The sequence below is a fragment of the Maylandia zebra genome, linkage group LG6, assembly GCF_041146795.1.
Source record: "Maylandia zebra isolate NMK-2024a linkage group LG6, Mzebra_GT3a, whole genome shotgun sequence".
In the NCBI taxonomy this organism is placed as follows: Eukaryota; Metazoa; Chordata; class Actinopteri; order Cichliformes; family Cichlidae; genus Maylandia; species Maylandia zebra.
The window spans coordinates 44,576,432-44,602,302 of NC_135172.1; the positions used below are offsets into that span (position 1 = coordinate 44,576,432).

At 46.2% G+C, this 25,871-nt stretch overlaps 3 protein-coding genes across 3 annotated transcripts in view; 1 reads left to right on the forward strand and 2 right to left on the reverse strand.

Annotated features, from left to right (window-relative positions):
* Window positions 1–7,353: 7,353 nt before the first annotated feature.
* psen2 (presenilin 2) lies at window positions 7,354–13,915 on the forward strand. Its single transcript, XM_004576255.5, has 11 exons — window positions 7,354–7,502; window positions 8,234–8,383; window positions 8,472–8,674; window positions 8,749–8,890; window positions 9,290–9,357; window positions 9,452–9,672; window positions 9,791–9,889; window positions 10,406–10,465; window positions 10,553–10,639; window positions 10,716–10,831; window positions 11,797–13,915. The coding sequence occupies exons 2-11, from the start codon at window positions 8,246–8,248 to the stop codon at window positions 11,950–11,952; spliced, it is 1,290 nt and encodes a 429-aa protein (XP_004576312.1). The 5' UTR covers window positions 7,354–7,502; window positions 8,234–8,245; the 3' UTR covers window positions 11,953–13,915.
* A 361-nt stretch (window positions 13,916–14,276) lies between these two features.
* dpy30 (dpy-30 histone methyltransferase complex regulatory subunit) lies at window positions 14,277–16,292 on the reverse strand. The gene is made up of 5 exons (XM_014407980.2): window positions 16,229–16,292; window positions 15,458–15,498; window positions 15,334–15,381; window positions 15,112–15,254; window positions 14,277–14,421 (listed from the first exon to the last, which is right to left on the reverse strand). Exons 1-5 carry the CDS (start codon window positions 16,236–16,238, stop codon window positions 14,349–14,351), a joined length of 315 nt encoding a protein of 104 aa, XP_014263466.1. The 5' UTR covers window positions 16,239–16,292; the 3' UTR covers window positions 14,277–14,348.
* Window positions 16,293–19,978: 3,686 nt separating this feature from the next.
* The window catches only part of srd5a2a (steroid-5-alpha-reductase, alpha polypeptide 2a), a 29,038-nt gene continuing 23,145 nt past the window's right edge, over window positions 19,979–25,871 (reverse strand). Inside the window, exons 2-5 of the mRNA XM_024802756.2 lie at window positions 24,194–24,357; window positions 21,348–21,449; window positions 21,111–21,261; window positions 19,979–20,714 (exon numbers count right to left, since the gene is read on the reverse strand). Of these exons, the coding sequence (XP_024658524.2) occupies window positions 20,648–20,714; window positions 21,111–21,261; window positions 21,348–21,449; window positions 24,194–24,357 (484 nt within the window). The 3' untranslated portion in view covers window positions 19,979–20,647. The remainder of the gene's footprint in view (window positions 20,715–21,110; window positions 21,262–21,347; window positions 21,450–24,193; window positions 24,358–25,871) is intronic.

Consider the following 25,871-nt stretch of genomic DNA (forward strand, 5'->3'; position numbering starts at 1 on the left):
CTCTGTTTTCTGTATTATTCATTCGCTTATTACCCACCAGTCTACCGTTGTTTACAGCGCTGTGGCTGCTGTCTTTTTCTTTTTCACTTAAATGACCTCGGACAAGAAAGCCTGTTTTTTCTGTTGTTCAATACTGAAGAAATTTAAACTTTATATGCAGAACATTGCAGAATATTTTTAAGGTTTTCTGCTATAAAAAGCCAGACCAGGAAAATCTCCTTCATGTTTTTCTGTTTTATTCTCAGTTACTTTCACACAAAGGCATCTGCTGTGATGTTCACAATTCTGATGAAGACAGTGCTGATAAATGATCAGAATTATAATATTTCTGACTGTCTGAGGCTAAGTTGAATCGAATCGGGACTTTGAAAACCGGAATCGAATGGATTATAGAAATCGGGGTTCAAGGTTCAAGGGTTCAAGGTTCAAGGTTCTTTATTTGTCACATGCATAGTTATACAAGTATAACACACAGTGAAATGTAGCCTGACACGCTCCTCGACATGTGCAAAAATTGAGGGGGGGGGGGGGGGGGGGGTGTAGAGGAAGAACATTTTATATATATATATATATATATACATATATATATATATATATATATATATATATATATATATATATATATATGTATATATATATATATATATATATATATATATATATGTATTAGGGGTGCAACGATACACAAAATTCACGGTTCGGTTCGATACTTTGGTGTCACGGTTCGATATTTTTTCGATACAAAAAAAATGTTCATGCCTTTTTAATTTGTCATTTATTAAAATTATAAATATATATTTTAACTCAAAAGTACAGTTTTTAAATTTAACCCTAACCCTTGTGCGTGTTTTTTATTTTGACAGCGAATGCGCACCTGCGGACCACTTATGTGCAGCCCTGGTTATTTAGCTCGTCATATTGCAGCCACAGAAATTCTTTTGTCCATGAAACCATAAAGCTGCACTTTCTTTTTTGCCTTATAGTCTGATTTGTCATAACTTCTCCTGCTGCTTTTACACACGCACTCACATAAGCTCAGCGATTCTCTGCGCGATCAACCTCTCACATGTTTAAGCTGCGGGAGATTTCACTTGTCATGTTTGCATAGTAAGCTAACGATTAATAAGACGATGTCAGAGGAATTGGTGCACAAATTATCATCACTCACAGATCAGTGCTGTCGCTCTCTATACACAGTTCGCACGATTGCAAAGTGAAAGCAAAAAAACAAGCGCAAATTCAAACGCGACTTCAATATGTCACATATTGACAGTGGCTCACCGATGCCAATGACATAATTACCCAGCTACATTTCTGAAAGAATGCAAAAGCATTGACATATATTTTTCCTACAATAGCCCGACGGGCAGGGAAGAGATAGATTTTGGTAGCCCAACTGAAAAAATCGCTAGCTCCGGGACGTCGGGCTAGCGATATTGCGAGCCCTGTATCTGATTGAGGAATCACTCATCTTTGGAAAAGAGAGTTTATTACAGAGAAATGGCTCTTTCCAAAATAAAAGCTATACTATCCGCTTCTTCTGGGCTATATTCTCAGCAGCATATTAAACACATAAGGAGAATCATGTGCTAACAGCTGTCTAAATGACTCGGCTAAAGTTAGTAGCATGCTTGCTTGTTTTTGTCTGCTTCCACTTGTCTTTGCACTAGGATGATGTCGGTGTAAATGTGCAGTCATATTCGTTGTGTTCCCACTAGTGCTTTCAGGTTAATCTCGTTGAAATGACCTTAACGCCACAACACGGCAAATCTCCGTTAACGAGCTACCGCCGATCGCCCCGTGCATGGGACTAGACGGCCAACACGTTAACGAGCTAACTGCGCTAACACACTAGTTCACACCCATGTAATTGAGCATTGCGTGGCACATCCAACATACTGTTTTACTTTAGTTCATGACTCGCTTACCTTCAGGGTCATACGTCACATGAAAACCAAAATAATTCCAAACGCCAGATCTGAATGAGGGTGGGGGAGGTGCCCTGCGCTCTTCCTTCTGACGATGCTGTCTGTGTTGAGCGTTCAGTGAATCTGCGTTCGACTACTCCGCCTAGGCTGCACTGTCGAGCCTAGGCGGAGTAGTCGAACCAGATTCACTGAACGCTCAACACAGACAGCATCGTCAGAAGGAAAGTTGATAAAATAAATTAAAAATTTAGTATTGTTCGATACATATGCGTACCGAACCGAAAGCACTGTATCGAACGGTTCAATATCGATACGAATATCGTTGCACCCCTAATATATATATATATATATATATATATATATATATATATATATATATATACATACACATACATATAGTATATACACTGGGTGAATGTGCAGTAGTAGCAGCAAGCAGGTGAATTCTGTACATTAATATGAATAGACATCTGACTATTTTACAGGATAGACAATATAAACATATTTAAAATTAAAGGAATTGAAATGTACATTGTGCCTTGGTTTAGTGTCTGGAAGAGTCCTGTCTCAGTCAATTATAGATGATGTGAGAGGGCGGGTGTGTGTGTTTAGGGCACGGATGGCTTGGGGATAGAAGCTCCTCTTGAGTCTCTCTGTCCTTGCCCGGAAGATGCGGAACCTTCTACCAGATTGCAGAAGTTGGAACAGTTTGTTGCCAGGATGGGACGGGTCCTTCAGTATCTGCTCTAGTCCGGCATCTCCTGGTGTAGGTGTCCTGAAGCGGGGGGAGAGCAATCCTGCAGCAGCGTTCTGCTGTACGGATCACTCTCTGGAGAGCTTTTTGGTCCTTCACACAGCTGTTCCCAAACCACGATGTCATGTTCTGTGTGAGGATGCTCTCCACAGCGCCTGTATAGAAAATCCTGAGGATCTTTGGAGAGACCCTGAACTTCCTCAGTTGTCGTAGGTGATACAGGCGCTGCCTAGCCTTTTTGGTCTGGACCTGAATGTGGGCAGCCCATGTCAGGTCTGAGGAGATGTGGACACCAAGATACTTGAAGGACTGCACCCTCTCCACTGGAGCTCCATTGATGATGATGGGCTTGTAGTCTCTGTGCTGACCCCTTCTGAAGTCCACCACCAGCTCCTTGGTCTTGCTGACGTTCAGCTGGAGGTGGTTGTCCTGGCACCACGATGCCAGATTCTTCACTTCATCCATGTAGGCCGCCTCATCGTTGTTGGAGATGGCACCCAACACCACTGTGTCGTCAGCAAACTTCACAATGGTGTTGGAGCCATGGGTGGCCACACAGTCTGAAGTGTAGAGGGAGTAGAGCAGTGGCGAGAGGACACATCCCTGAGGTGCTCCTGTGTTGGTGGTGATGCTGTTGGAGAAGCACCTGCCCACCCTCACCACCTGAGTTCTGCCAGTGAGGAAGTCCAACACCCATGCACACAGACGGCTGTTAAGTCCCAGATCCCTCAGCTTTGTGAACAGTCTGCAGGGCACTATTGTGTTAAACGCTGAACTGTAATCAACAAACAGCATTCGCACATAGTTACCCTGTTTCTTGTCCACGTGGCTGAGAGTGGTGTGTAGGACGTGGGCGATGGCATCCTCTGTGGATCTGTTGGATCTGTAGGCGAACTGCAGCGGATCTGTGGTGTCTGGGATGGAGGAGGAGATGATGTTCTTCAGCAGCCTCTCAAACACCTTCATTACTACCGAGGTCAGTGCAACTGGCCGGTAATCGTTCAGGGATGAGGGTTTGCTGTTCTTGGGCACAGGGATGATGGTGGATCTTTTGAAGCATGTGGGGACCACAGACTTCGCCAGGGACTCGTTGAAGATGTAAGTGAACACACCTGCTAGCTGGTCAGCACAGCAGCGCAGCAGACGGCCGGTGATGCCGTCTGGCCCCGCCGCTTTCCTTGTGTTCACTCTCCTCAGTGCCGCTCGGACGTCATGCTCCACGATGCTGGTCACCGGTCTCTCGCTGATGACGTCACTGTCCTCGGTAGTCAGGCGGTAGATAGCATTAGCCGCCTGGCTAACCTCGAAACGGGCGTAGAACCGATTCAGCTCGTTGGTGAATGCAGAGTCGGCGTTGATCGGCGCAGTGTCCCTGGCTTTGTAGTCCGTAATGGTGCGTAGTCCGTGCCACATACTCCGTGTGTCGCCCTGGTGGAAGCGGGACTCCACACGTTCCCGGTACCGGCGTTTGGCATCTCTCACCGCGCGCCGCACGCCGTATGAGGCCGCTTTGTAGGCGCTCATATCGCCAGTGGCGAGACCCGCGTTGTAGGAGGCGGTCCTGGCGTTTACTGCAGTGCGGATCGATCTGTCCATCCACGGTTTCTGGTTTGGGAATGTGGTGACTCTCGCAGTGGGGATAATCTCCTCCGCTAGCATATTGACGAAGCATACTGCTACTTCCGTAAACTCGTTGATGTCGACTGCGCATGCTCTGAACATGTCCCAGTCTACGTCGTTGAGTGCGTCCTGTAGCGTAGCTTCTGATTGGGCAGTCCACCGTTTTACCTCCCTCTTGGTCACGTCTTCCCTCCGTATGCTTTGTTTATACTGGGGGATGAGGAATCAGTGATGATACCCAGCCCTAGTGAGCAGCCTAGGCACGACAGAAGTGGATGTAGCTGTAATAGGAAAAGAACTATTGCTAACTTTTCTGTTAAGGCCTGATCCTTCTGAAATTCATAGCCAGTGCTCTGACACGGTGTCATCAATCTTTGAATGCTGAAAAAGCACAGTGTATCCAGAAAAACACATTATATTATATCAATTATTATAAAATTTGTGTGCGCCTAACTTTTGTGCCGGTACGCCTAACTTTTTAAAGTTAGGCGTACCGGTACACCCATGGCAAAAAGTTAGTCTAGAGCCCTGCATACAAGAGATATTTATTTTTAGAGTCATAAATATCTGTAGAGTCCGACTTCAGTGAGCGCTCGCCTGGATTTTCCTGTTGGATTATTCCAGCACCCTGTTAACACTAATGAGACCTGCTGTGGGCAGACTGGTTTCCACAGCACTGTCAGCATCAGTGATCTCAGACCACAACCAGCAGCTTAACGTGCTGCAGACACAGTTTTGATCCAAGTATGAAAGACAGTCGTGTTTAAATGATGTGAGTTTGTCCTGTTATTTCAGAGCCTCTGAAAATTGAGACCGTGCACTAAAAACGTCTGTGATTACTAAACAGTTAAAGTCTGCACTTCGGTCACACCTGCATTTCAGGTCCATCCATGTTCATCATGTTCACTGCTAAAAACAAATGATGGAGCTCAGTGTTGAGGAAGCGAAGGGAGTCACATCACAACGTAGAAACTCGTCCTGGCTGAACACGGTACAGCAGGAGGTCGGGCGTAGTCTCATTTTAATGATCTGAGTCCAAAACTCAGCCTTTCCTCGTGTATCCTCCACCAGTATCTCCCTCAGTGTGTCTGTGTTATGAACACCTTGAGCGCTCAAGAGTTGGGAGTTCGCCTTGTAATCATAAGGTTGCGGGTTCGAGCCCCGGCTTGAACAGTCTCGGTCGTTGTGTCCTTGGGCAAGACACTTCACCCGTTGCCTACTGGTGGTGGTCAGAGGGCCCGGTGGCGCCAGTGTCCGGCAGCCTCGCCTCTGTCAGTGCGCCCCAGGGTGGCTGTGGCTACAATGTAGCTGCCATCACCAGTGTGTGAATGGGTGGATGACTGGATATGTAAAGCGCTATACAAATGCAGGCCATTTACCATTTTCTCTTTAGCTTTTTTATCCTGCTTGAAACGCTTTGTGTCTTTTTTGGCTTCATTTGGAGTTTCTTGGATTTTGTTAATTTGCCAGTCCTTCCTCTCTGCACCACACACCTATAACAAAGCTCAACATTTGCTCACAAATATGTTACATTTGGAACATCTTGTAACATTCTTTACAAATCAAATCGCTCTTTTATGAAAACTGGTTTAATGATGGTATTCTTCTTGTAAGTCAACTATTCAATAACACAGGCTCATTGTATAATTACTCAGCGTTCCTTACAGGTGTAACATCCCAGTATCCCCACACCTGTCCATGCCCCGCCCTGTCCTGACAGAGTCTCCTTAAAGCTTCCTTCAAAAACAGAAGAGCGATACAGAAACATTTGCCTTTACTCGGGTTTTATGGAAACATATCGTTAGTTTCATCTCTGACAGCATCTGATCAGAATCTGTACTTTTGTACCAAAACGTGTTATTTGGTTTTACTGACTTTAGTGAGAAAGACTCTCGTGCTTTTCCCTCATCGATCAAACTCCACATCTGTAAATGTAAGCTGTCCACTCTCAGGACAGAAACAGAAAGTTTGTTCCTGTCTCAACAAGAAAGCTGTGAAAACATGAATATTTGTGATATTTTAATGTCTTTGAGTTTGATTCCATAAAAAGTGACAAAAACATTAGTGTTCGTTGTGCGTGGGAAGAAAACTTCTTTTTACAGCGAAAAAACCCTAAACAAGCACCGAGTAGCTACGTAATGTGACATTCACAGAGAAACTCGCGGATTCTTCCACTGACCGCGGCACACCTGCACCAGGGTAACCCTCCGCCTACCCCACTCCTGCTTTACAGGTGAAAATAGAGCAACAGGACCGCTGAGTCTTTGACTTTATTTATTTTCTGCTGTGTTTTACTTGCATCTATTTGAAAGACTGAGTGTAAACACAAATATTTTATTTTATGTGCTGGAATGTGCAGAAAATAGGTTTAAATGTTAAACTAATTTCTTCCAGTGAGGGAATGTTGCATATAATTAAATGTTTGCTTGATGCATAAAGTTAAAAGATTAAAACTAATAAAACAAGTTTTAAAAAGAGACTTTTCCATTTGATTACATTTTGTATGATGATTATGTAGAAAAAGTAGAATTGGGCTGAAAGATCTATCACTTTATCACCTCTTCAGGTTGTAAATCGTGTTTTTAAAAAGTAAGTAATTAATTACTTTTGAAAAGAAGTAATCAGTAATTAGTTACTGATTACTTTTTTCAAGTAACTTGAACAACACATCCTGGAGTTAAGGGAAACGAAGCAGCAGATAGGGGAGCAAAGGAAGCAAAAAGAGACTTTCAGTGGATTGTCAGTGTTAGCAGGACGGAGAGTAGAAGACGGCACAAAGTGAAAGAAAGGCGGCAAAGGCAGTGCGCCGTGGTTTTACAACATCCAGAGGAAAGGAGGAGAAATGAGAAGCACAGGAAGAGCAGAGAGCAGACCGTTATATCGGAAAACACCGAACAGGAAAGCGTGACTGCAACAGAGAAAAGAAACGACCAGAAATCTGATGCTGGAAGCTGGTCAGATATGAAAGTGAACTGGAGCAAGTGATCAGAGCATGTTTTTAACACAGACGCGTTTGTTTGGTTTGAATTTATTTGATTTTGTTGTTGACACACTCCGGTAACGCACCACTTTGCTCTTTGACAACCGCCAATAAACTATACTGTGACGTAGCGGCAGGTCACGTGCTGTGCGGGTCAGCTGACTGCCTTCTTCCGGGTCTTCTGATCGGTGTTTGCTGTGGTGTCTCCGCTGTGATCCAGGTAAACTCGCTTTTTCTGGCTGTTATCGATCACCGATCGCTCCGATGGCTTCCGTGTGCGGACAGAGCCGCCCGTTAAAGCGCAGTCACAGCGGAAAAGGCGCACTTTGTGCCGCAGTCAGTCGCACCGAAGCCGGTCTGGTTTGAAGCGGACAGATCCGGTAATGCCGTGAATTCATCAGCGGAGGAGAAAAAACGAACTCACGTTTAATGTGAGGGGCTCTCGGAAGTACAGGTGACAGGTGGGGTGGACATGTGCGAGGACAGAGACAGGTGGTGGTTAGAATCCCGGGCTCCACCATCCACGGGTGGAGACGAGCGGTACCGAAGGTTTGAAGAAGGTTGGAGACGGTGTAGTCGAGCTGAGGACGCTCCGATGGACACGAGTCCATAGAGGGACAGACGGCTACAGCCACCTGTCATCAAACAGGCCACGCCCCCAGTAATGCAAACTTTAAGCTTGCGATTTAAACAGCTTCGTCAGGTGCAGGTGCCCCACAGGAAATCACCTACAGAGACCAAAGTCTGTGGGGATGACAGTGCTGCCCCTGCTGGACGCCAGAGGAACTGCAGGTCTCAGCTGCTGGTTATAAAAGTTTTTTTAAAAAGCGTAGGCGGGTTTGTCAGAAAGGGACCAGATGCAGGCGTGGACCGTCATCGTGGACCGTCATCGCGTTCCTGCGTCGGTTTTTCGCCCTGTCAGATGATTTGTGCTGTTTCCTGTTGTTGCAGAGTCAGAACGCCATGAACGCCTCCGACAGCGATGAAGACATCTACAACGAAAGGTCGGCCTTGGTCCGGTCCGAGTCTCCCGCGCTCCCCTCCTACATACCGGACTCAGACCTCACGCCCCCCAATGGCACTCCAACCAAAAGGTTAAAGGTCAGTTTCCGTTCACTGAGTCTCTCCAGTGTTTCATTCCCACGTGTCCCGCTGCGCTGACGCCATGTGTTGCCCTCTGTTGGTGCAGGCGGGGATAAGCAGGAGGCCGGGGGCGGCCGCTGCAGACGGCGGCGGGTCAGATCCGGAGGTGGAAGCTGAGGAAGAAGAGCCGCTTAAGTATGGCGCCAAGCACGTCATCATGCTCTTCATCCCCGTCACCCTATGCATGGTCGTCGTGGTTGCCACCATCAAGTCTGTGAGCTTCTACATGGAGAAGACGGACCAGCAGCTGTAGGTCCTCGCTCCTGCCGCCACACGCCGCCACCTCCTCCCCTGTCAGCTAACTGTGATGTTTTTCTCCGCAGGATCTACACGCCGTTCACGGAGAACACCTCCTCCGTTGGCCGCCGCCTCCTCAACTCCGTCCTGAACACCATCATCATGATCAGCGTCATCGTGGTCATGACCATCTTCCTGGTCGTCCTGTACAAGTATCGCTGCTACAAGGTGAGCTCCTCCTCCTCCTCATATTCACCCGCCTCTCCTGTTGCTCACGTAGATGAAAGAGACGTCCGAGGTTTCTGCTGAGTGCAGACGTGCTGTGATGTCACATGTGATGTCATGCAGCCTGTTTTTAGTGGGAACGGAAAGCCGACCCCCCCCAGAAAACTCCTCCTCCCCCCACTGCTGGTGAAACGTTTGTAACGCACTTTGAAAGAACGTTCATCCCGCTGACGTCCATATCAGGAAATGATGCGCGCCGTAAAACACTTGATGATGTAGTGAGCTCGCCGAGCGTTGCTGCTTGTCGTGTTACTGATTGACCCACCATCGCTTACTCCGTCTGCATGCTAGACTAGCGTTGCATTCGAGTACAGGAAGTGACACTTTGATGTGTTTGTTCAGTTCATCCACGGCTGGCTCATCCTGTCCTCCCTCATGCTGCTCTTCTGGTTCAGCTTCATGTACCTGGGGTGAGTCCTGTGATTGGATACTGCCGCCACAGCGTGATGCAGAACGTTTGTCACGGAGCGTCTCAACGCTCGTGTTGCTTTTTCCGATTTCCAGGGAGGTGTTTAGGACGTACAACCTGGCGATGGACTACCCGACGGTGGGCGTGATCATCTGGAACTTCGGGGCGGTGGGGATGATCTGCATCCACTGGAAGGGCCCGCTCCAGCTGCAGCAGGCCTACCTGATCCTTATCAGCGCCCTCATGGCCCTCGTCTTCATCAAATACCTGCCCGAGTGGTCGGCCTGGGTCATCCTGGGTGCCATCTCCGTCTACGGTGAGTGGAGGCTTCAGACCTGGGGGCGGGGGTCGTGGAGAGCTCCCTGGCGGCTCCAAGCGGCGGTGCTGCTCTGTTTTCCCATCATGCTTTGCTCAGGTTGTTTGTGCTGTTGCAGACCTGGTGGCCGTCCTCAGTCCTAAAGGTCCTCTCAGGATGTTGGTGGAAACGGCTCAGGAGCGTAACGAGCCCATCTTCCCCGCCCTCATCTACTCCTGTGAGTGCTTCCAGCAGCTGTTCTCGATCAATAACAGCTCTGCAGTTTATCTAATGTTTGTGATTGTTTCCTCCTCCGATCGTTATAAGAGGAATCTGAAGGTTTCAGGAACATGCGACTAAAGGTCAAACTTTCGAGGTCTTCTTCTGCTGACCTCCCGTCTGCAGCTCTGAGGTCTCGGAGCGCCCAGAGGAAGCGCCTCAGAGACGAGCTCGAAGGGAAACTCAGAAACAGAAAGTTGGTTTTTGGGAAGCACTTCCTGGAACCTTTCGATCTTTGCTAATAAGAAACTCGTAAATCAGCTGTTTAGACGTTCCCGTCGTGAAGCGCAAGTTCATGAGGGCTTCCTGGCCGTGACGCTGCCGTCACACGATAACTTCCGCTATAATGAAACCAGATTCAGACTCTGACGTTGAGCCGCTGCAGCGCTCTTACGTCCTGAGGCGATCACGATCCTCGGGTCGAATCTAAAACCGCAGCCCGATGACATCACCTTTCATTTTGTTCTGTGTTCAGCCGCCATGGTGTGGACGGTGGGGATGGCGAGCCCCAATGAGACTCAGCGCTCTGAACCAGGTCAGGTATCGCGCCCATAACATCTCCACATTTGTGTGTTCGTCCACAAAGCTAATACTGCTGCTCGGACGCCATTTTGTTTTTCAGATGAGGAGGTGGAGCAAAGCGACGGAAGGGCGGAGCCTCCCAGCAGACACTCCAGGTTGCTTCCAGAGGACGAGATGGAGGAGGACAGTGAGTCCGCCGTCGCTCAGGTGTCCGAGGTTAATGGCGTCTGCAATTCTCTGACGCGTCTCTGTTGTGTGTGCAGGAGGCGTGAAGCTAGGCCTCGGCGATTTCATCTTCTACAGCGTTCTGGTTGGAAAAGCCGCAGCGACCGGGGGCGACTGGAACACGACGCTCGCCTGCTTCGTTGCCATTCTTATCGTAAGTTTTACGTTTGACTCCCTGATATCTACGCCACAACAAACTCAGCGTCTACAGTCACACCAACCCGGATCAGGTGTACCAAGAATCTGACGTCGCCCGTCCACGATGCCAGGCGTGGGCTCGGGCTGGCGCAGGAATTACAGCTTCGTGGCCACAAAGAGGACACGTTAAAATATCCTTTGTGCGCAGACGTTAGATTCAACTTCAGAGTCTTAACTTTGATTTAGTAAGAGAAACGTCACAAGTGACGCAACAAAACTTTGGCATGTTCTGTGTTTTGGACAGACTTGCATTTAAACGCATTTACAGTAGGAAGCCGAGGTCGGGGGAGGCGGGGCTGTGAGGAGGGTCAGGTGACAGGATACACCTGAGCTGGGTCAGAGTAACAGCACACACCGACCGTAACCATATTTACTGAGACAGTTTTTTAGATGAAACCACGCCGACCACAGCCGCAGACAGGACAGAAAACAGGTAACCAGGGCGATGGGCGGGCGAGGGGCGCACACAACCCAGGACCTGAATGCACTGGTTCTCACTTACAACCAGTTCAATCAGTCGAGACTGATCCTTCGAGATCACAGCATTGAAGGATCTCGATGTCTCTAAAAAAGATCAATCCCGCGCTGACACAACGGCGCTCATCCACCACGGCGGCGTGTCCCGGCCCCGCCTCACAGCTCTGAGTTACAGCCTGTCTGCCCTCTGTCATCACACCATCCTCGATCACACGTAGGTGAGTTTAATGAAACATGAAAAGTAAAACGTTTCCACCTGAGATCAACAGGAGCCGACGTCAAACATGTAAAACTAATCGTATGAGCTGCGCAGGCCCTCGTCAGGCACGCAGGACTCCCTCACTTAAACCTGCACCTGTGCTCACCTGTGCCTCTGTCTCACCTGTGCCTCTGTCTCACCTGTGCCTCTGTCTCACCTGTGTCTCTGTCTCACCTGTGTCTCAGGGTCTGTGCCTCACTCTGCTGCTGCTGGCCATCTTTAAGAAGGCTCTGCCGGCGCTGCCCATCTCCATCACCTTCGGCCTCATCTTCTACTTCTCCACGGACTTCCTGGTTCAGCCCTTCATGGACAACCTGGCCGCTCACCAGTTTTACATCTGAGACAAAGCTCCGCCCACCTCACCCCCCTCTTCGTTATCTCGCTGGACTGCTGCCTTTTGTTGATGCAACGCACAAAGATTGTTTCCTGCGCTCGTCCTCAGACCACAGGAACTGATGTAAGAGTGTGTGGAAGGTGGGCGTGGCTGTTACCTGGTTGTTTCTGCTCAGGTTGTTTCTACGTCACCTGCTGACTGATATTTAAACCCTGTCTGTAGTCTCTGTCGTGTTGCTGAAGCCGTGATGGTGATGTCACCACCACTTTCTGTGATTGGCTGACGTTCCCGTCATTCTTCACTTAATTTAAGCTCATCGCTCTAACTTCAGGAAACAGGTGGGATGTCTGATTGGTTCATGTGACCTAATGAAACTTACCTGAGGGACGAGCTCACTTTGAGTGAAGCGCTTCAGGGACATGACCTGAAACCCTGAGAGGCCGAATCTAAAAAGTGAAGTGGGAGGAGTCTGAAGCAGCTGCTGAGCGCTGTGATTGGGTATTTCCTGCTGACACGCTTTTATCCAGAAGCATGTTTGTTATTCTTATTATTTTGTTATTTCATCTTTAATTAAGCAGGTAAACCTAAAGGAGACACGAGGTCTCGTTTTCAAGAGCGACAAAACTGGGAATGAAACAAAAGACGGGATTTAAATTTTGATCGAGAAGGGAAAAAAGGTTAAAAAATAAAAGTGCAAACTGGGTTTCCTGTCTTTGTATTTGAGTCGTTGGGGCTGCGTACGTCAGCGATGCTGCCTCACTGAAACATTTATAAACATTATAAACCTGAACATAGAACGAATTCATCATTAACAGCTGCAGCCGCGCTCGCAGCGTCACAGATGCCTGCAGCTTCAGTGTCAGAGGTCACACGTGGGTCTATTCTGACCTTTCATACAGGCAGGGATAGCTCAGTAGGTAGAGTGGTGGCCCCATGATCGGAAGGTCGGGGGTTCGACTCCACTGAACGGCTACCCTGAGGTACCCCTGAGCAAGGTACCGTCCCTACACGCTGCTCCACGGGCGCTGCACTGGCGGCTGCCCACTGCTTCACTGGGTGAATGGGTTAAATGCAGAGGAACTATTTCCCTATGGGGACTAACACGCACACTTTACTTTACTTTTCATTGGACAATCGAGTGAAGAGCCGTGAGCACAGCTGGAAACAGTAACGCTGACATAATTAGGCTGCTGTTAATGAAGCTGGAACTCTTCTGCTCGTTTCTAGCTCCGTGTTTTGATTCTCCCACAGCAGCTTTGCATGATTCCCAGTTCGTAATCATCCTTCTTTACCTGACACCGCACCTCAGTGCAGCCAGCCTGTCTGAAACGAGCCGTTTCAGGTGTTTACGCTGGCTCTTTTCTGATTGGCTGCTCTCGTAAACAAGTGCGTTGGGTTTCTCCCCTCTCAGTGACATCATCCAGATCCAGAGTGTAAAAAAACAGAGACACTGGGTGTTCAGAGCAGCCTGAGCTGAACAAGCTCATGGTTACTGTGAACGTCTTGCTAGGAGCCGATGGCGTGCACAAAGTGTTCTCACAGTTTCCCACTTGCTGTGCAGACAGGAAGCATACAGCTGGATGATTGTGCGTTTGTGGCAGCACTGCTCAGATTTTCAAACTGAAAACAAAATTTTCTCTTTTTTAACTGACTAATTATAACTTTAATATATTTATTTTAGCCGTTTTCTTTTTAATGTGTTTTCTGAACGCAAACAGAAACACTGAATTTTGGGCCTGGCGGGATGCCGTACAGAGACAGAGCAGGTGCTTTCTGGATGATTCCATGTTTAATAATCTGCTGTAGCTTCAACACTACCTGGGCGGGTCTTAAATGTTCCAGTTCTTTGTTTTTGTGCAATAAAGTTTATTATAATCTGGTTTGTTAGCCTTGTTTGGCTCCTGATTTTGGTTTCCTGTCGTGTATTCAGTGTTATCATTCTTACAATAAAAATTATTTTTCTTGTCAAACTGATTTCGTCTTTTAAAGCTTCCATTTAGTTCCAGATTATTTGTCTGGAAACTGCATTAAACAAATGTTCGCACCCATTTCCCCCTCAAACATCCAGAACATTCATATTTAAATCTCAGAACAGTTAAATCTCATATTTGAAAATAATTCTGTTTTTAAACGTACAAATTAAAGTTACAAATTCTTGAAAGCATTTTCCTCAAACTGCTGTGATCTTACGTCCCCTCCTCGCTCTTCATGAGGTTTTTATTCATCTTTTTTACCCCATTTAACAAATTTTTCTCTTTAAGTTTGAAAGAACTTTTCACTAGTAGCACAGAGCAAAATCAGCCTTTCAGAATAAAAGCCCAGAGGACAGTATGTTTTTCACATCCTTTATTTTTAATTAAAAAAAGAAAACAAACAGAAACGGGCTTCGACCAATGAGGCTCTTCAATTTCTCTCCTCAAACTGGGATTTGTTCTTCAGCAGGAACGCAGCCAGGTACTCGATGGGGTTCGGCGGTCTGAAAGAGGAAACAAACCTTCAGCGGAGGCATTTTAGGCAGAGTGAGACCAGAAAGTTCAACACATGAATTTTAACGAGTAAATATTTCCTGAATGAGACGACAGGACGAGCTCGCGCAGACTGCAGGTCACAGCGGCGCACGGAAGCACTTCTGGGAGTCTGAGTGGAAAACACATGGACGAGGTTCAACACGGCAAACACGTCGACCACGCTGCCGCCGCCGATCAGAGCGCCATTAAACAAGAAGCACCGAAGCTGTCGCCCAGCACAGAATTACAAACTATCCCTACTGCTGAGGATCTGCTTCCGTAGTTATGCTGCAATAGGTGTAGGCTGCTGGGGATTCCCATGATGCACTGGGTGTTTCTTCTTCACTCACAATGTGTTAATAGACCTCTCCTGCTCTTGTTTGGGAGGACATGGTTTGAAATTTCAGAATCCAGCGAGGCGTTTGTTTCTTCTACACCGGAGCGCTGATCCAGGAAGCAACTCCAAACTTTGCTCCGCACTTCCTGAGCTCTTGAAACACTTATAGCCCCGCCCATCTGTACTCGTGCAGCAGGCTAATAGTACGTCAGTCTGTATGAATAAATGTTATTAACACAGCAGCTCACTCCGGTTCTGCTGCAGGTAGACATGTCCATGTTTCTGATTGGTCGCAAGCTGCCAACTCTGTGTGTGTGTGTACCTGTCCTTGGCGAGCACCGACAGCCCCTGCAGCAGGATCGGGACCACCGTCTGGTCCAGGTACGCCCGGGTCGGCAGCGCCTGCAGGTCCACTTTCTGCTTCGACATCTTCTCTGCGCTCGCCTTCTCGTTCTCCACCGTCCTCTGAGGAGCAGCAGAAAAGCATGCTGGGAGTTTGCGGCAGGCTTCACATCAAGCACAGGGCTGTGTGTGTCTGTTTTACCTGGATGTTGTCTGTCAGGCCATACTCTGCGTGTGGGTTTTCAGAAACCTGTAGGAGGATTTTAAACACTTTGATCAGAGAAACAGGTCACACGTGTGTGTTTGTGTGTGTGTGTGTTACTCACAGGTGTGTGTCCCTCCATGGACTGCTCCACCTCTGTGTGATCTGAAACACAAAGAAGAGCTGCTGAAAACTGTGCGTGCAGCTGCTGCACAGAGACACCATGAGCACCCCAAGGATTCATTTATCAGTCCTGCTTGTATTTGATTCATAGGTGGTCAAATTCAATTAACACGTGACTGGTTTAACCATTTCAGCTCCACACAAATGGTTTCCCCTCTGTGCTGCCAGATAGACGAGCCTAAAGTGGCTGATTTTTCCATTAAGTTTGGCACAAACTAACTCACATCTATAACTGTATCGATGCTGACCCCGGCGGATTGATAAAAAAGCTCAGGAATAACAAACAGGTGCAAAAATACACCCGTTTAAATACAGAGAAGTGAAGAGTCGCAGAAATGGACATTTTCTGAATGGAGTTTGGCGTAGATGAACTTTAAACGGAACATCTTCAAGTCTGTTTGCGGAATTAACGCCGTCGAAGGAAAATCTCTGAACGTCTTTGTTTCCAGGAGGAAGCCAGTGGAGCAAAGAGCGGCTCAGCTCGTTTCTCCCGGGCTGTCTCCGTTATCGGCACCGAGCCTGCGCCGCGCTGCAGGCGGGCTAGCTTAGCCCCGCATTAACGCTTCTTTTCTGCCAAATTAACTTCTCCTGAAGCGGAAACCGACCTGCTGAGATTCAAAGCGACCATTAAACAACGAAATCAACCGGAATCACGGAGCAAAGAACCCGAATTACAACGAAAACCGCCATCAATGGCTAACAATCAACCTACCGTCCGCCATGTTTGTTGTGGATCCGGCGTACCAATGCTTCCGGTCTCCTCAGCGGCACTTCAAAATAAAATACCCTTTATTTATTCATAATTTGACACAATAAATTATACTGTTGGTTTTCTGTATCATTTATATAATTTCGTATATACAAAGAGCATAGAAGTAACTCAGGAAGAACGGTTGTCATAAAAAGAGTGCACAGACAAAATAAAACAAGGTTAATTTAATCATCTGAAGTAATTTGTAAAGCAGACACCGCTTCTGCTGTAACGAATATTATTTTCATCATGTCAAGAATATTTTCCCATAAAATATCCAAACACAGCAAACTCAGCAAACTGCGGCTACGTTCACTCTGCAGGTCTTGATGCTCAATTCCGATTTTTTGATCAAATCCGATGTTTTTGTCTGCTCGTTCACACTACAAATAAAATGCGACAGCAAACGCGCTCTAGTGTGAACGCTCAAAGCGGCCGCATGCGCAAAAGAAGACGTCACACACAACGCGCTCTGTTTAGACCCAGAGCCAGTAGAGGTTTTAGATACGGGCGACACGGGCGGTTGCCCGGTGCGGCATCGTGTCGGGGGGCGGCATCACGGGCCTCGCCAAAAAATAAATAAATGCTCGTACTCATGCTGCCCCGACATCAGCCAGCGCATTTTGGGGATGTCACAGGCACCGATCGGTTTTCTGTCGCCCCTTTGCTGGGAGTAAGGGCGCCCTCCGTTTGCGAGCTGCGCCTGCTGCTGGCGGCACAGGGAGGAGAGGGCGGGGCGGCGGGGAGTCTCTGGCTGGAGCAGCATCTAATAACCAACTCACAAAATAAAACAACATAAAAACAAACCAACAAACACGAAAACACCAGACATCATGATACAGAGCCCTCGGTGCGCCTGCGCGCTGCTGAAGTCAAAGTAAACTTTATTGTCATCTCCGCTACAGACAGTCCAGCATATAGAGAGACGAGACGACGAGGCTCCAATTACAGCGGTGCAAGTAAACAAACAGTATGTATAAGAAGAGTAAGAAAATAAATCTACACTTTAGGACTCGGGGTAAAGGATCAATAACAATTTAAAATTTACAGTTTGATGATTTAAAGTCTCACACACAACCCGTCGAAAGGGGCGGGGCCAGCTGCTTCCAAATAGAGCACATTTCATTCATAATGTTGTAAATCCAAGCCCATCATGTATTCATGATTTGAATCCTGGGTTGTGTGAAATCCCAGAAATAAACCTTAGACAAAGTGAATCTGTGAACTGTGTGTTAGGTTATGTTGTGGTGATCCTCGGGTTGCGGGACTTGTGTTCATACTGGAGGGCAAAATGAAAACCAAGATGGACAAAAACAGTTCAAAGCCATCAGGAGGAGAAACGAGCAAAAGATGCAGGTAAGCAGATGTGTCACTGAATAATGGCAGGTCATGCTGAAACAATCAGAGTCAGAATACTTTATTAATCCCTGAGGAAATAATGTGGGTTACAGTTGCTCCAAGAAGAAATGGTAAAAATAGCAACAGTAACAGACTAATCTTTGAAAAATATAACATTTCTTATCACCTCTATGCCGATGATATACAGATTTATTTTCAATTAGATGATGACGACATTGCTCCTTCGTTGCACTGCTTCCTCGAGTGCGTGAGAGAAGTCAGAGAATGGCTTTCAGACAACTCCCTTATCCTGAACGAAAAGAAAATGGAGATTGTGGTGTTTGGCAACCATATCCCTAGGGGCCTACCAGCTGATACCTTTGGTTCCTTTGCCACTTCTTTCTCTGACTCAGTTAGTGACCTAGGGGTTCTGCTGGACAGGTCTTTCAAATTTAACAAACAAGTGTCTTCAGTAATCAAATCTAGCTTCTACCAACTGCGCCTTATTGCCAAGGCTAAGCACTATGTCCCTCATAAAGATCTTGAAAAGCTCATTCATGCTTTTGTGACTTCTCGATTGGATTACTGTAACTCCCTCTACTTTGGTCTTCACTCCGCTCTCCTTCACAGACTTCAGCTTGTCCAGGATGCTGCGGCTCGCCTCCTGACTGGCACTAGAAAGCATGCCTCTATCACCTCAGTTCTTATTGAGTTGCATTGGCTACCCATAAAATATCGCATTGAATTTAAAATATTGTTGCTCACCTTTAAAATTATAAATAATTCAGCCCCTCGTTATCTTGTCGATCTTCTTCCCTGGGCGAGCCCTCAGGTCTTCAGCCCAATCACTCCTGGCTCAGCCTAGATCTAGACTTAAATCGAGGGGTGACCGTGCTTTTGCCCTGGTTGCACCGAATCTGTGGAACAACCTTCCCATCGCTATCCGTGCGTCAGACTCCGTTTTATCTTTTAAATCCTGTTTAAAAACTCATTTATTCTACATAGCTTTTCCATCTAGTTAGCGTCCCTGTTTTATATTTGGTTCCATTTCTTATTTATGTACTTTATCTTTTAGCTATATCTGTTCTTAGTAACTTTGTTCTTATATTCCCTTTTATTGTTGTATAATTAGTGTCCTTAACCTGATGACATATGTGGTACTTTGTTAATAGTCTTTTATTTATTGTCTTAATTTTCCTTTTTATCGTAAAGCACTTTGGTGTACCACTGGTCTTTTAAATGTGCTATACAAATAAAGTTGTATTGTAAACTCTGAACAATACATTATGTTACAGATGTTAATATTAATTAGTCAGTGTCAATTGTTGATTCGTCCTGTTCTCATTGTATGAAGAATTATGATGGCTGTTTGCATACAATGCACTCTCTCTCTCTTCATATGTGTGTGTGTTTCTCTGGTGAATTCCGACAACAGCTTTATGTTAATGTACAATCCTTAATATGTTTTATGTGTGTGTGTGTGTGTGTGTGTGTTGGGGGGGTGGGGGGGGGGGTGGGTTCCAGTCTTCCAGAGGGAGTGTTCGCCCGGGGCGCCAAACAGGCTAGGACCACCACTGCCCAGAGCAAACAATATTGTTTGACTGATGGCCGTTAATATAAAGACTTCGGACTTTACGTTTCCCAATTTTTGCTTTAAGTTATTTTGTTATTTACATAATAATGTAAATAACCTGTGGGCTCAAAATGTGGTCATAAATATTTTGTACTTGTAAATCAGTTTTGTGTGTGTAAAAAGAATTTGTGTGTGGACTTAGCAAAAAAACCCTGCAAGTTACAAGTACGAATTTTGACCCTATTTTTCTTCCTATCATCTGATTGGTCAATGTCATGTCAATCACAAATGTAACAATCCAATCAGAGAACAGATGGGTTTGGCTGTCGAGGGGCGCTTTTTTTGAACTGCAGGTCTTTGAAGGGAATAAATGCCCATTTACATGCCAGCCCAGCGTTTTCCTTCATCACCACGAAGGAAAACAGTCTGTGGTCGTCAGAGTTTGGTGATTTTTATGTCACAGGTCTACGTGTTTAATACAGGGACTTCCACAGCCTTTTCAACAGCGCTGCGGACCGCGGGGTGGGGGGGCAGTGTTTTGAAATGACAGTCTTCATTACAAAGCTTTCTTCGTTATGAATTAGCATACATGTTTTTATTAAACATTTGAAGAACCAGCAAAAAAAACAGAACAGAACACACAAATTCTTTTTGCACATACAAAACTGATTTACAAGTACAAAATATTTATGACCACATTTTGAGCGCATAGGAGTAGTCGAACGCAGATCCACTGAGCGCTCCACACAGACAGCATCGTCAGAAGGAAAGTTGATCAAATAAATTACAAGGGTTCAAGGTTCAAGGTTCAAGGTTCTTTATTTGTCACATGCATAGTTATACAAGTATAACACACAGTGAAATGTAGCCTGACAAATGTTGTATTGTTCGATACATATGCGTACCGAACCGAAAGCACTGTATCGAACGGTTCAATATCGATACGAATATCGTTGCACCCCTACTAAATATGAAATTAATTTTTTTGTGTTTTTAATAATACAAAATCATAATGTCCTGTTAGTACGGCATGCTGGCCTCAGAGCAAACCAGGCTGACCCACGCACACTCGGACCTCCATCATAACACAAATGACAATATCCAGAACACCGCCTTCCAGCCTGCACGCGCTGCTACATCAGAACTAAAAAACAGGCCGTGTGAAGCCAGCAGGTGAAAGAATCCGAACAGCGTCAAATTTAAATCTTCATTCACGTCTTTGGGTCGAGGCTCGTCTCTGTGCATGATGCACGCGCCAGCACAGGAGGACGCGCTCTGAAGTCAAACGCTCATTAGAGGAAGCTACGTCATCAAGGGGAACACTAGGACAACGTCAGGAGTAAAAACCATGCAGGTGATGATTAAACAAATGCATAAACTTTGGATGAAGAGTGAAGCTGGTAAAGAACTTCATCAGAGGATCAGAGGAGCAGATTTCAATCTCCGGAGTCGGCCGAGCTCGGTGCTCCTCACAGGATGAAGGGAATGATGGCTTTCCTGGAGCGAGGGTAGTCCTCGAACCTCTGCTGGTAGTTTCTGCAGAAAGCACAGTTTCATTTCAGAGGAGAGAACTTCTCATGATGGTGTTTGGGTTTAACAGCCAGAAACACAAAGTGAAGCCTTTAAATGGAAACTGTGCAGCATTTTTATCAGCGTTGTGTGAAACATGCTGACGCTGTGCTCTACAGCACACGCCTCAGTACCTTTACGAAGCCCCCCGTGCAGGACTGACCTGGCACTCAAGTATTTCTGGACCCCAAAGACTTTTTAACGAGAGCCAAAGAAACTCAGGGACTTTGTTTCTGAGCACTTCGCTTAGCCGGACACTCGGAATGGTCAGAAATGTGTTTCCTGTTGGAGGACCAGCTGTCTTAATGATCACACTCTCCCAGTCGCATCAGCAGCGGCAAAGCCTCGTCAGAGGCTCGTTACCTGTGGTGCATGCAGGCTCGGGCCCCGATGGAGCAGAGGGTGAAGAAGGCGAAGGCGAAGGCTGGCAAAGACCAGACAGCTACAGCGTATCCACACCACTCCACGATCTCCCCGAAGAAGTTTGCCCCAGACACAAACTCGAACATGCCCCCTGAAACACAGAGACAGCAGCGGCTTAACGAGAGGCAGCAGCCTCTAACGGCGAGGAGGTCTGCTCACGAGGAGGACGCGACGTACCATGGGGGACTCTGTAGATAACCTCTCCAGGTTTCCTCAGCCCACGCAGGATGTAGTCACTGTGGATGTTGATGATCATACCGAGTGCAAACACAACAATACCTTCAGACACAGACAGAGTTCATCAGGTGCGCCTGTACAGCTTCACAAAACAGGTAAAATCACCTGGTCTAAAGCCCCACCCACACATCACTTTGTAGCTGACAGCTTGGCACTTTGGGCTTGGTTTCCTGGGTGACCTGGGCCCTATTTCAGGAAGCCGGTTTAGAAAACTCAGAGTGAAAAACGATACTCAGGGTTGAGTAACCCCGAACTGTCCAACTCGGAATATTCGGTTTCAGAAAGGCTGATAACAATTAGTTCAATCAACGCGGAGTTGCTTTAACCCCAAGTTAAGCGCGCGCACGAGGATACATAAAGCCCTGATTAGTGGAGCACAGATTAAGCGAGTCACCATGGAGACGGAGGGAAAGAAGGTGCGGTCAATGTATTTCACAGCGCTTGAGGCCGAAATTCTGATGGCAGCATATGCCGATAACATGCAAATTTTGCAGAAAAAAAGTAACACAGCCACAGCTGCAAAAGAAAGGGAGCATGCATGGCAAAACATAGCCGACAGAGTCAATGCGTGAGTGTTAATTTAAACATTGATCGAGGGATTTCCACCCATTTAACACGTTATTTTATTTTATTTTATTTTTTATTTCATACATTTTATTTTGTGACGTGATGTGAGCGCAGGTGCAACCCAACAGGCCCCAAACGTTCCTGGCAGCAAGTAAAAATGAAATATAAAAATATAGTCCAAACAGGTAAGGTGTAATTGTATTATGAGCCCTAGTGCTTGGTCTGTTTGTCCCATGTAAATCAATTGCAGTTAGAGGCTACATTAATTTCCCCTCTGTAAGCACTTATTGAAATTATCTGAGCACATTACAAGTACATATTTGCTTACTCTGTATGCTCAAATGTGACCCGTTATAGCCAACAGAAAAAAAGCGGAGGCCCGAAAAACAGGTGGGGGTCCTCCACCACCACCACTCACAGAGGCTGAGCAGTTGGCTTCCACATTTGTGATAATGTTGGCAGCATCACATATGATCTTCACAGTGCAGAGAACACAAATTAGCATCCATTACTATAATGAAATAATTTGTTAGTTTGAAATGCTACAGGGAACTATGTACCTGCACATTAATGCTGTGGAAAGACTTCCTGTTCACATAGTCTCCTTCATTTACTGAAGGAGCAATGATTGGAATGTGAGTACCATCTATACAGCCAATCACGCCTGGGAACCGTGAGAATAAATGTAAAATTTAAGTAGTAGTTCAAATATCACCACATCATGAATTAAGTTTCGTTCATCCTGATACCTGCAATTTTGTGGCATCCCTCTTTGATAAATCTTGTGGGTCTATGACCGGGGAACACCACAGACGAGTGCAGGAGACGTTTCAGTGCAACTGTAACATTCCTGACTGCCCGACAGACGGTAGCCTTGGAAACGTGCTCAGCGTCACCAATATTATACAGAAAGCTCCCGTTTGCAAAAAACCGAAGTGCGATACAAATAATATGCACAGAACTGAGAGGATGTCCACGATGTGTCACATGAGCAATATTAGGCCTGAGGATGTTATTCAAATAAATTATAGATTGTGCTGAAAAACGGTGACGTTCACACAGAAAATCATCAGGAAATGATAAAATGTCCGAACGCGCTCTGATCACTCTCTCCCGGCGGAGAGCTCTGCAGAGAATTTGGGCTTCAACATCTACTGGCTCTTCAAGGAAGGAGCACGCCATGTCTGACACTTCCTACAGTCAGGTTTCCGACAAAGAGGCGGAGAAGGTCAGGGTTAGTTGAAGTAAACCTGCTAGGGGGCAGGTTAGCTTCACGGAGTGTGTCGTCATAGTAACTCACTCAGAATTAATCTAAACTCGCTTTGTGAAACCGAAAACCCAGAGTTTTCGTTAACTCAGGGTATACTTACTCAGAGTTTGCACTAAACCGGCTTCCTGAAACAGGGCCCAGGTAGCCTTTCGCTGAGGTTTACCTGCATAAACTTACATGTTCATACGAGCTGCTGTCTTCTTTGAGGCCTGGTGTACGTCACCCGATTCCTTTTTTCTTACGTTGAATCGTGTTGATGGCCCAACAACCAATAAGATTATTATTAGTGTCAGAGTTCTGTTCCCATGTGTAAGATTAGCCGAACTAAACTTATAAAGACGTGATTATGAGTGGGCTAAATTTAGCTTGTCTGCCAACGGTCCAGGACCCTGAATCCAGACTGCAGACTGTAATGCAGGTTCTGTGTGTGGTCTCCATGAAGCCGCAGAGCATCATGGAGACCACACACAGAACCAGAACACAGAACCAACCAGCCAGATGCTGAAGCCGAGTTGGCTTTCTTGTCGTAGTTTTATCCCAGTGTGGAAAACAGAAGACTTTTAAAGGTAAAAGTCAGCAGATGTTTGAATCAGCAATCATATACGTGGTGACCCTGACATGACCTCTCTGTGTGGAGGCGTGGTGGTGGAGGACTTCACTGCATCTTCCTCCTACGACTGCTGCCTTCTTGATGTAATGATAACGGATGATGGTGATTGGTCAGTGTGGTCTGGATTAAAGACCAAAGTCACTACGGGACGTCCAGCTACGACTCCCATCATGCCCTTCACTGACCCACACCAATCAAAGCCTCGCTGTTAAACATTCCTCTTTAAGGAAAAACCCACCAAGGACTGTGGGTAATGTAGTTTTTACAGCCTCGAAACGAAATCTTCAGGACAATGGTGGCGAGGCCTCATGGTGACTGGTGGGTGTAGCTGTGACTCACCTGCAGTGAGGCGGGCGCGGGTCAGCCAGGTGTCCTCAAAGCGAGCGCAGTGTAGCAGGAAGTGGCCCTGCAGGAAACCGTTGAGCGAGCAGAAGATTACGGCGTAGACTATGATGATCAGCGGGATGGGTCGTCCTCTGGTCAGGAAGGCGTAGATTATGCTCCTGAGGGACAAACTCATGTTACCTTCTGTTTGAACTTCACCCCCCTTCAAAGTAAAAGTCTCCAGTGATCTGCAACGACCCCCCTTCCAGTTTGACATGGAGCTCCCACACACAACAACCTTAAGTGTCAGTGGGTTAGAAAACCCTCCTTCAGCATCTGTTTGTGTCCCAGATAGAGGAAACTCCGCCCACGGACAGGTCTGTGTGCTTACCTCAGGACTGTCTCCCTGATGTTTTTAAATAAACTCTAAAAAATGAAACAGATGCATTTTCCAAGAAGTGTTCAAACATCCACCCAGAATTCCCGGTTTCTCCACTCGTCATGCCATGATGACATAATTCAATGGCATTTTGTCAGAATCACTGAGGTGCACGCCTCAGTTATTAGTTATCAGCGAATGATTATCACTTTCAGAGTTACTGTTGTGATGTCACTACAGCTGTTAGCAGAGCTGCTCTGTGCAGCGTTATGGCATAATAATTTTAAGGGAGAATAAAAAGTCGACACACATATCTCATTCCTGACGGAGGACTCTACCACTACACTTCTCCAGTCCATTCACAGAGTCGTTGCATGGCAAGACATGGATAGGAAGTGGGCGGGGCCTTTTACCGTCATTTTATTACGACGCAAAGTACAAACACCTGTGGACACACAATCCAACACCCCCACTTGTACACAGGTTGGGGAAAAACAATCCTCCGAAAAAAACATCTTACATTCCAAACACAAATACAGAGAATTTTTCTAACTTAGACTTTGAAACTGGTTTCGTCATCATATCTGCTACCATTGACTCAGTTGGACAGTAATCAATGAGCACTTTCCTTTCATGTACAGCTGACCTTATAAAATGATATTTCACATCAATGTGTTTACATCTTTGTCTGTTCACTGGATCTTTTGACAAAGCGATTGTTCCCTGATTGTCCTCCAATATCATAGGTATTTCATACTCAAACTCATCAAGATCTTGAATCAAATAAGTCAAATACATACATTCCTGAACTGTTGCTGCTAATGCCATGTATTCGGCTTCACAAGTTGATAGTGCTGTAGTTGTCTGCTTTTTGGTTTTCCATGATATCAAAGGACCATTTTCATTTAGGCTTACACAATAACCTGTCATACTGCGTCTATAAGAAACATCGGATGCCCAATCTGCATCACTGTATGCTTGTAGACCTAGTTTTCCACTTGAACATTTCCTAAAACACTGTTCTTTTCCTCGACTACCTTTTAGATACCTCAGAACATGTTTCACTGCTGTCCAATCATCAACAGTTGGCGCATTGAAATGTTGTGACAGTTTGCTGACAACATAGCTTAAATCAGGTCGCGTACAATAGCTCAGATAAATAAGACATCCTACCGCTTCACGATATCTCCTCACATCTGGTAATGTCTCGGATTTATCAGAATGAGTCCATTTCTGTTCACAGGGTGTTAACCTTGGCTTACAGTTTTGCATGTTAAATCTCTTTAAAATGTTCTCAATATATATTTTCTGTGA

Bases quoted from the DNA above. Each gene is read 5' to 3' on its own strand.
- psen2 (XM_004576255.5), top strand. From the start codon at position 8,246: ATGAACGCCTCCGACAGCGATGAAGACATCTACAACGAAAGGTCGGCC. The intron at 8,384-8,471 runs GTCAGTTTCCGT...CTGTTGGTGCAG, and splicing joins CTCCAACCAAAAGGTTAAAG to GCGGGGATAAGCAGGAGGCC. The intron at 9,673-9,790 runs GTGAGTGGAGGC...GTGCTGTTGCAG, and splicing joins GGGTGCCATCTCCGTCTACG to ACCTGGTGGCCGTCCTCAGT.
- dpy30 (XM_014407980.2), bottom strand. The intron at 15,382-15,457 runs GTGAGTAACACA...ATCCTCCTACAG, and splicing joins CCATGGAGGGACACACACCT to GTTTCTGAAAACCCACACGC. The intron at 14,422-15,111 runs GTACACACACAC...TTCCTCTTTCAG, and splicing joins TCGGTGCTCGCCAAGGACAG to ACCGCCGAACCCCATCGAGT.